Here is an 11,023-nt window from a genome sequence, read left to right on the forward strand (position 1 = left end):
TCCAGTCTGCTCTGCTCTTTCCAGTCTGCTCTGCTCTTTCCAGTCCAATTGCTACTTATAAATGCAGTCAATCTAAATTAGAAAACCTAGGTCTAACTTTAAAGGAATATTCTGCTTACGTTGAGCTGCCTGTCACCTCAGGGTTTTATGTTAGAGAACGTATTTCTGAACGCATACAAACCCCAAGAGCAGTAAGCGCACTTCAAGGATGTATATAAAACTGAAAATAAAATAATCCAGCAGTGTTCCTGTTAATGACCAGCTTTTATGAACTCAATATATTAAGCTGTGGTTTGCTTGTTACCTATCTCCCTCCTGCCCATTTTAAAAACCAGAAGACAGACCAACTACAAACTCAGTCCAGCTTTGATGACCTGGCTCATTTGAACGGAAGACCCCGTTCAAGATCAATTCTCTAAGTATTCATCAACCTCTACCCTATATTGGCATTTACACCTGCATTAACAGAGGCCCCCCATATACTCATTGAATGGCATACCCTATGTGTTTGGAACAGTCAATCTAAAGTATCATCACAAAACTCTTCAGCTATGTATCCATACCTGAATAATAAGCTTCATATCCTCTCCTGTACCTGATTATGTTACACAGTAAAGGTCACTGAGAAAACAAAGCACTTCAATCTATATCATATATTTGCAGAAAAAGAATGTACAACTTGAAAACAACGCAGTCTTCCTAAAATGAGGACTGGCACAGAATTACAGAAAATTGTATAAACTCCCAAGCTTCCATTTCAATTCAGTCACTTATTTGTCATGTTACCTTAGACAACCACACAACTTTAGGTTCCCTATGTATAAAACGGCTCAAAAAAATGTGTCTGTTTCTCAAGGCCACTGCGATGACTGGCTACCTAGTGCTTAAATAAGATATCCGGATACAAGGCATGATAGAGATGCACAGAGGTAAGTACTTCCCTGAATATAGGCAGGGTTGTTTGTCCCTGTGAAAACTAAACTAGTATATGCAATTTGGAAATTAGATGCTCACAAATTATTCCTACAAAGTGCTACACTATTAAAAATATCCAGGAAAAAACACAAAAGTTTTAAATACAAATGTTCTGGATTTAATACTTATATCAGCATTAGGTTTTAGAAGACGTCTGCAAAAATATTCTCTAACACAGCTGTCTTAACATGATATTACAGCTGTGCACACAAGGGCAAATTTGTATGTTTTCAAAAGCAGCCATTTGTTTGTCCAGTATTTGTCATTTTTCAAGAACACCTTCCAGCTCCTGTTCAGTGTTTTAAGTTGCCCTTTACAAGAGCCTCAGTTGACTTAGGAAGCAAACAAAACAGATCTGCTGTTATTAGAGAACTACAGAAACACGCAGCTTAATTACAGCAGCTCTACGATACTTCCTATGGAACACATAAGTCATTTCCCTCTTCCCCATAACTGCTGTGGTACATCTCGCATACACCACATACATATTTGACGATCAAGTATCCTCCAAAAGTACACTCATCAACTGGGCTTGCACACACCAACATGAACATCAGCTATTTTGTGTTTGTTTTGGTTTATTGTTTTGGCTTTTCCGTGTGAAAAATACATATTTTTACATACACACACTCTTCCTCCTCTGTAGATTCAAAAAAGAGCAACTACAGGTGCAAATTGTCCTACAGTTGGATTAATCAGCATTTCAGTTTTGTTAATAAAGCTGGAACTATCAAGTATTCCTTTATACAAGTCAGAGTGTATCAAAGTTTCCTTGAGTTTTGAAAGCTGAGATGCATTATCAAGAAAATTAAGCTTCCCACATTTTATTCACCACTTCCATCCATTACAAAAAGGAAAGGACTTTAAACTGCAGCATGACCAGCAAGATATTTTTCTGGTTAATCTATCTCTATCCTTGAACTGGGGATGGCAATCAATGAAGCCCATTTGTCTTCTTGTTCCACAGTGCCTCATGGTTACTTACACCTTGAATAGAAAGTTTCTGCAAAGCTCACCAGAGTATTTAAAGACGTCACTAACGCCAGCTCTCCTCCCATGCTTTTGACCAAAATCACCGCCGCTCACATTTTACTGCCGCAACTGGTAACATACAGTGCTAGGATCTGGTCCTTTTGTGATAGTTCTGATTGTTCTTCACTCCCAGCTCCTGCATCCCAATAGTTACGTGACATACTCAACATGATCCACTTTTTCATTGAAGGCAAGTTATTAGCCTTTAAGGTAACAGATAACAAGATGAAAACTCAAAAACATGGGAGTAAACATACATCTACGCATAAAATAAAAGTGCATGTCTATAATAAAAATCTATATTGAAGGACTGTGAACCCAGACTCACAATTCTGTAATAACATAATTATCCTATAAATTATGAATGCATGCTTCTTTGATACTGATATGGGAATGTAATGACTAATACAGACCACTGTATTCATACAAGTGGAACAGTAAGTCTTCAAAATATCTGTTAAGTACTACAGTGTATGACGATATTTTGTTTGTAAGATTTAATTCAAGCTCGGGGATTAGATCTCTAGAGGCCTTACCACCCAAAATAAAATCTTGTTAGTGATGGCCAATATAACTTCTTTTTTTCCAAAGATTCTCTTGAATAAGAGAACAATTTAATCTTCAAATATTCTGCAGTAATACAGACTGCTTGCAAGTTTTAGGTCCATCTGACCTAATGAGGAGGCAATTTTACTCATTTGTTTGAGATATACGGCACAGTTTGGACAACAGTACTTCATGCCACAGTATTTCTCACATTCTAGGAAGAAATGCATTCTCTAAAATTGTGCTTAGCTTATTAGCTGTCCCCTCATCATTACAGTAGTGGGTCACCTCAAGTCTTTAACCTTACAGGAAGTCTTATTTCCTTTTTACAGATGAGACATTGAAGCACATAAATTATGGAAGAAATCCATAAGAAAATGTAGATGCTGAGTGTCATTTTATGTGTCTACATCCAATCTTTAAGTACTTCAGTACTTGCTCCGTTGCCAGGTAATCCTAGAATATCCTGGCTTCAAAATCCCCTAGGCAAATCATGGTTCCCAGGCATGTGCTGCATGAAACTTGGAAATATTCTACAGCTAGCTTGTTTCTAAACATCATTAGCATGAACAAACTAGATGTTTTGCTATATTATAAGGGTAGCAGCACACTTCGATCCTTAGCTAAGAAATAGAAAATATTGATTCAAATAGATCCTGGAAACCATTTCTTCCAGATGTGTGATGTAAACTCTAAAATTTTAGGAGAGATTTTACAGTGAATTCATTTTTTGCAAAATGCTGTTGCATTAACAGAGAGTTTAAGATGTTCACCCTAGAATATTCTATAGAGCTGATGGCTAAATTACTTTTCAGAGCTTTAGGTTTTTCTGTCTGCAGGAGACTCTAAAGGCAAAAGCAGTTCTTGCACCTTGTGAATGAACACTAAGTAACAAACTTTTGTTGTTGTTTTGTTTTTGTTGTATTGAGCTCAGTTCCATTTCTCGATAGGGTCTTACTCCACATGGCGCTCTGAAATCAATGCAACTCTTATGTCCACTCATTAGGCATTTAAGAATATATAGGGCAACCTCTAATACTAGTTTGAAAATTCCCACTGCTCGCTCTCCTCACATGAAAACATACGCTTTGGATGTTTACTGTTGTTCCTTTGTTACCGTTAACAGCTGCAGTCCACTGGAGTGCCCATGTTTTAGGTATCATCATCATCATTTATTCCTCCTTACATCAACTTTGCATCATGTGTTCCATGACTAGACTATACAGCTAACAATAAATTCCATGGACACTGACAGATAATTATTCTTCAATACTGCATGAGTTTTCCAATGCATTTTTTTATTGTGTATATAGCAGTGTTTTAAAGCAAGGGGTTTCTTTCACCAGCACTTCAGTTAGTATGGGTAAGAACATCCCAAGGATATTCCTGTAGCATCTCATATTACCTCCTACCTTTTCTGCCTACATTTTGATACAATTAAATCAATTTCTAGTGCAGCGCGATAGACTGATCTCTCAAAAAACTATTAATTCTCATTTTAAAAACACGACATGAACTATGGTAATGCCTTCCAAAACACAATCATCATGCCTTCCTTTTGGTTAAAGGAAGCGAGAGATACAGAGTGTGAGACTTTAGTCACCAAATTAAATTTAAAATTTAATAAATATTAAATGCTATAACCAATACAGATATCTAGGTATCATTCATGGATAGACTTAAGCTGATACAACTGAGCCTTTTACACACCCATAGCAATAGCAACCAGCCTTTGGTGCTGCCTGAAGGCCTGACAGGGTCATCAGCCATCTGTTCCCACACTTATTTGCTTAAGTAACGAACTGCTTAGTCCTCACACAAACTAGACTCCAGAATCCATGAGCCCTTTGCCTAACTCACATTTGGATTCAATCCTATAGATGGCTAAACACATATGTGCATGTAGCCCCACAATTAAGTATCACCCCGAATGGGGGAGGCTGTGTTCAGTTCACAGACTAGTTTGCAAAAGGCATCACTCGGTACTGAGGATGCAGCAACTCTGAGCAGGCTCTTGAGGCAGAAAATAATGGACTGAGCTGCCAGCACAGCGCTAAGCTTCGAAGCGTTCTCTGCAGCTGCACGCAGCAGGACACCAAAGCAGCAGAGGAGAGCTTACTCTGCTTCTACGTTTCACCAGTACAACCATCACCAAAAGACGAGCATCTAGTTCTGGCACGCATAGCTCAAGAATGCCGATAAAATAGGGAAGGCTAAAAACCAAGAGAGCAATCAAGGATGGAAAAGCTTGTTTTATGTTGAGACTACTCAAGGAACAGTCCTCCTCCATTCTCAGTGAGGAAAAGATGACCGTATTTTCACCTACAGAGGGACAGTAGAGCTGACATACTGAAGGCTCTGCAATAAAAGCATGACTCAAAACATGAGAAAACAGAGACAAAAAATTAGGTAGGTAGATGAGGTAGAGTAGATTTTCTGGATTAGGGGGATTATGCATTTGGTTTTGCTGGTTATAGAAAATGGTGAGGATAACTAACTAGTGGAAGAATTCTGAAAGTCTGTAATGGGCTTTCAGTCAGTGGAAGTGTTTTCAGACACGTACAGGTGCTTCTCTAAAGCATGTGTTCAACTCAAAGAGGAATTAATTAAGTTACCCTACAGCCTGTACAAGGCAAGCTGTATGAACAGGGAATCAGTTCATTTCTGGTCTTATCTATAAAAACCCGTTAAAAAAACATTCAATTGGTTTAGTGGTGGACTTGGCAGTGATAGGTTAATGGCTGGACTCTCAAGGGTCTTTTCCAACCTAAATGATTCTATATAGGAAGTATTAAGCAACAACAAAAAATCCACTAATAAAAATCATTTTTGTAAAGTTTTCAAAAAGATCGCTTTCCTTTCAAAAAACACTTTTCAGTGCAGACTGTTTAGCTTATAGTAGAAGTTTAGTATGTTTGTATGGCTTGTGCTTCTACATTCCAAAACAACATTTGAATAAAAAAAAAAAATGTATTCCTTACAAGTTCAAAGTCCCTTTATCATAACAACTATTGTTACATTTTAAAATTAATATAGACACAGAGAATAACTCACATTGGAAGAAGTTTTTCAGAGCATCACCACTAAAATCAATTTAAATAATGATTACATTTTATAAGGATAAAATCATAATCACTGATGTTTCCATTAGTTTAATTATATTAACATTCACACATTGACTTATAAAAAGGCAATTTGCAGGTGTAAAATCTCACACACAATTCCACTGAAGTCAATAAGAATAATTATGTGTATTTCTTAAACCAGATACAGGCTGTGCTGATGACAGAAGCAGTTTTACAACTGATAGCCTGACTCAGGATTTCACCTTGTGTAATAGAAGTTGCACCAGTTTAATGGTGATGTTGTTTCACATTGAAGTTAAGGCAAACTAAGCCTGTACCACGTCTAAAAGGGACAATTTTCTTTTCCCATCCACAGTGTCAACAAGAGACTTACACAAGTGAAGCAACACAAGGAAACTGAGCTGGCTTTAAAAAAAAAAGTTGGCTGGGAGGTGGGGAGAGATGTTCCTGTTGTTACTTTTCAACTCTAAGCAGGAATATTAGTGCGTACATAAGAAGCAGAAAGATCAAAGAGAAGCATGAAGGATAAAGTCACCCTTTTTCACAGCAGCATGAACTTCAACTGGCTACAGCAAAAACTAACTTTTTTCTAAAGATCATTCTGTATGCAACATTATTGTTCATTTACAATCTGCAATTTAAGGACACTTTCCTTGCGTGAGTCACTCTGTAGACAGCAGAATTCAGATGCTTAGACAGAAATAAGGATTTTGCCTGGAATAATAAAATTTGATACCCTTTTAACATTTCAGTTGTGAAGGTTCTTGTACTTGGAAATTGTTTTGTCCTTGAAGAACACAGAATCTTTTATAGGAGCTCTAGAAATTAAGGAGAACATGCAGGAGGTAATTTAGAAGTGCAATAAGAACATCTGGAGACAAGGTTTAGTAATCTAACAGCTCAATTTGCTCTTACTCTCTCCACAACAACTAGATATCTAGGACTAGGCAAAGCAGATTAACCAAAACATAGGTACTCAAAGGCACTCACCTATCCTGTACAATCTGCTTCGTTACATGTGCCAGTTGGGACTCACGAGTCATCAAATAAACAACAATAACCATGTGAAGACACACTCTACTTTTTTAAAGACAGCATTTTAGAAGACTGGATATTTGCAGTCATTCAGGCACTCAAAGACTTCAGAGGAAGAGCAGTTTCATGCACATTTTTTTTCTCTAATGCTCTTCCACACACCAGTGGACAAACCAGAGCTAGAGAAAGGAGTAACTTTGTTCCAACCTGAAGGAAGCTTTCTTTTCTTGCAAGAAGTCATTCTGCGAGTAGCAAAACTAATGAAACTTGTCTTCCTGTAGTGCTGCATCTCAAGATTGATTGACTTTGACATCTAAATACGTAGAAGCTGTGACTGCAGCTTTTCCTACAGTTGGGCCATTCATAATGTTTGTCTCCCTGAATTCCCTGGAGTCTCGTAACACAACTGATCTGAGCAGCCTTTCCCTCTCCCTTCTGCCCAAACTCGTATCATCATGAAAACTGTAGCTGACCAACAAGTTCAAAGGTATAGGATAGGGGAAGAAAGAGTGACAGATGTAGCATTAAAAGCTTCGTTTCCTTAATAAATCAATCTATCAGAAGAAAAATTGTACACTGTGCTATTACACTTGTGGTTTTGTTTACATCTTGGGAGCTGGGGTGTTTGAAGCTCCCTAGTATAAAAACAGAACCTGCTCACCCTTTGGCTTTCTTATCTTTCGCTTGCCTCCCATAGGCAGGAAGACAGAATTCCTTTCCCCTCTCTTTTTATAACTAAATTTCCCTTTTTTTATTTTGGTACAAAAAGTTTTTGCATTCTGTCATAGCAGAAGGGAAAGCAAATAACGTTTAAGAGAGAAGGAAATAAGTCAGAATTGCATTCAGATACCCATTCTGAACAGAGTAAAATGATTTACTGCCAGGCAGAGATGAGGCCTAGATCATTCTGAAAAGTGACTGACATGGATGTGAACGCAGTGCAGTAAGAATAACAACACTTCCATTTATATAACAAGTTACCACATCCTTCACAATACAAGGATTAAATATGAGAGTTGATAATTAAGAGTAATAAAATAGGGCTAGAGAAACTTTTTGCTCATTTTTTCCCCCCCCATCTACCCTTCTTTCATCTAGTCCAGAGCAGCATTTGCAAAGTATTCTACTTACTTGCTATTTCTCCTACCAGGAAAAGGCAAGGTTACCATAGTATTGTCAACTAATTTTGACACCTGCTTACTAAGACTGATCAACTGTTGTTGATGTCTTTTTGCTGTATTATTTCTAGGTCTAGAAAAGAAATAAAAACAAAGCCAAAAATACTACATATCTCTCAAAGAATTAATGGTTCCAAGTTATCCCTAGGTAGATTATTTCTCTTAGGATAATGTTTCTAATGCTTGCTAACTCATTCCCAGAAGAGCAAAAATAACCATACTTCACTTATATGAAGAAAAATAAAGACCATTTTCAAGTGTTTTAATCCTACCCTTAAAAAAATCTGTTTCCTCAAATGATCTAGTGGCAGCAAACAGGTTTTACACGTGTCCAATTTCAGTCATTAAAAGTTCAATTTTAATCTTGCATAACAGAGATGCAACCAGACACTTCAAACTGCTGAAACTTTGAAACAATGTAAATGTTTAGAATAATACACAAGGTTCTGTGAACATGTGTATAGATCCTATCTACAACCCATAAATTAATTGTTAACGCAGTTGTAATAGCCAAACGCACTTCTCAATCTTTATGTCATTCTGAAACATTCTTCGTAATAATTCTGACAGAAGCGACTGCTACCTAAGTTGTCAAATAAAAGTACCACTGCTGCAAAAGACCAGCCATGGCTGCCTGTGTATAAAGCAGCTACTCACGCTTCACAAACAGAAACAACGTGCAAACGTTCCACGATAATAAGTCAAACCCTCAATTGCCACAGAAGTCAGAAAGATCTGCAATCACCCGGCCATGAGGCAGACTAACTCTTCAGTTGGAAATACATAAACTCGACTCATCACCCATTCAACAAGCATCTGAATTTTCAGGATTCAAAATACAACCACTCTGAGCTGCTGCTTGTGTTGTAACACACATTAACATATTTCATGCCATCCCCACCTGACAGAACTTGAAAAGCTTTAAATCTTAGAATGCTTACTTTCATTGCAGAGTGTATTTTGCTTCTAAGAATAAAGATGCACTATCAAAGATACCACTATGAAAATGTCCTCAGTGAAAAATAGGTCTCCAAAATAATAGAAACAGCTTACTTCCGTGATAAAAATGAAAATGCAGGCATCACTGTCATTTTAAAGCTAAGCATGGAAGAATATAGAGGAGTTAATGAGAAATCTATTTCATCAAAACTCCTAACAGCACATCAATTAACCACTGTATTAGCTTAGCTCAGAAGAGGTGCCCTTTCAACATTCAGGCAGAACTTCCTCTAGGTGGGGATGGATTATTAACTTTCTAGCAGGAGCGAAAACCTAACCACTGTGCCTCCTCACCCGACAAATACAGCCAATGTAAAGAAACATAAATGTTTTAACAGATGATCAAGGAAATACCTGTGAGGACTGGATAAAGGCTCCTGTAGCCATTCAGAGAATATACTAATTCACAGCAAGCTTTGAAATTTAAGAAATGAAAATTTGATTCAGCCCTTGCTCTATTAGGGTCTGTTGTGAGTGGCATCAAGACAAAGGATACAAGTAATCTCTTTAAAGCAAGGAAATAACAGCTCTGCAAGCCTGTCTCCTGCAGATCACCACACACAAAGAAGATTCACCTGGGCCTCCTCTCCTCACTCTCGGTCCCTACGCAATTAGCCCATTGTTCCACAGCACAGAGCAGGACAAACCCCAAATCCTCAATACACACAGGCAACAAATGACCAACTTTAAAATCTTATTACCGAGTTCATATGCAGATAAGATGTACTATATTTGCCTTATACTACCTTTAATCTCACTGGTGGAATAAACCACCAGATATTATCAGCAAATTGCTTCTTTCTCTGCAGCGTGCACATTACTTCAGCCAACATGTCTGACTCCCAGCTACTCAACTTCCCAAGCAAACAAGTTACCGGATTTACTTTTTATTTATTTAAAGATGAGTGACCTCGGATTAAATGTTTTAGAGAGATGCAAATTATATAGCTTAATTTTAGTGCTCCAAAGAGAAAATTGAAACACAATTTAAAACAACAATTATTGATACTTTTACCTATTACTTTCCAAAGATAGAACTTGAATTCTGTAAGGCATAGCCTCACCAATACATGGTTATTAGCTACATATTAGAAGACTTTCCAGCTGTATATGTCAATATACTTAATAAATAGAGTTCCAGCTTTTAAGGGGTGTTTTACAAGGGAATGAAATGAGATGTCCTGTCCAAGGTTATATAGCGAAATAACAGCTAACAGTATTCTTCACAGCCAGTCTTTCTAGTGATCCCAAAGGGGGCGGGGGGGAAGTGACAGCCCTATAAATTAAGTCTTCTTTTCCACTACATATAGAAAAGCAAGTGTCAGAGTGCGCTTCCTTCTCACTGATCAATGACTCGGTATCACATACACTTTTAAGAATGAGACGGTACTTCTAGCTTCACTGACCACTCACTCCTCTGCAAAAATATGTTATTGTTTACATTTACCGCTCTCTCCTCTCCTGCAAACCTTGTCAGGAGCGATGTACATTTCACTAAGTTACACTTATGTTACCTTGAAGGTGCCTGACTAACGCCTGCTTAGCTAGAACACTTGAAAGAAAGGGATGAGCAAAACACTTCGCTCTCCAGAAGGACAAAGTAATTCAAATCCACTAGTAATTTTTGCTCCCCGGGCAGCCCCATGAAGCGCACATGTCATTTCCATGACACTTCCAGAAGGGACAGCAGTGACACAGCTTTAGGCTGGTTTCTCCTTGTCCCTCAGGTCCCATCAAGCGGAGCAGCCTATTTTCAGCGGTAAGTCAGCGGGTGCAGTTCTCCGTCGGAGGACTGCGTCCTGGGTTCCTACAGGGAGGGACCATGAGGCGGAGGAACCTATTTCATCCTTAACTTCTGTCACATACTTCCACCACACATGAACAAAATCATAGCAGACACATGCAAAACAAATAATGAAAAAAAAAAAAAAAAAAAAAAGCCAGGCAAGTGAAAACAACAGGAAAAGGGTGTAGGGAGAAGAGAAAGGGAATCGTAATAAGCAGAGACTTACTTGAACCTGCCCTGGCAATGTTGGCACTGGTCTCCCACCCAGCCCTGGTCGCAGACACAGGTGGAGTTGACACAATGACCCGAGAAGCAGGAGATTTTGTCGCAGGACTTGGACTGGGACACCTGGGCATAGAGGGCCAGGTACAAGAAGCCGTAGAAGA

The 11,023-nt window shown here is 38.2% G+C and overlaps 1 protein-coding gene across 1 annotated transcript in view; it reads right to left on the bottom strand.

Moving 5' to 3' along the window:
• Positions 1 to 11,021, bottom strand: part of ATRNL1 (attractin like 1) — a gene marked incomplete at both ends in the record, with an annotated part of 304,322 nt that extends 293,301 nt beyond the window's left edge. Inside the window, one exon of the mRNA XM_009635895.1 lies at positions 10,864 to 11,021. Within this exon, the coding sequence (XP_009634190.1) occupies positions 10,864 to 11,021 (158 nt within the window). The remainder of the gene's footprint in view (positions 1 to 10,863) is intronic.
• Between the last annotated feature and the right edge of the window lie 2 nt (positions 11,022 to 11,023).

The sequence above is a fragment of the Egretta garzetta genome, unplaced genomic scaffold (genome assembly GCF_000687185.1).
Source record: "Egretta garzetta isolate BGI_Z169 unplaced genomic scaffold, ASM68718v1 scaffold273, whole genome shotgun sequence".
In the NCBI taxonomy this organism is placed as follows: Eukaryota; Metazoa; Chordata; class Aves; order Pelecaniformes; family Ardeidae; genus Egretta; species Egretta garzetta.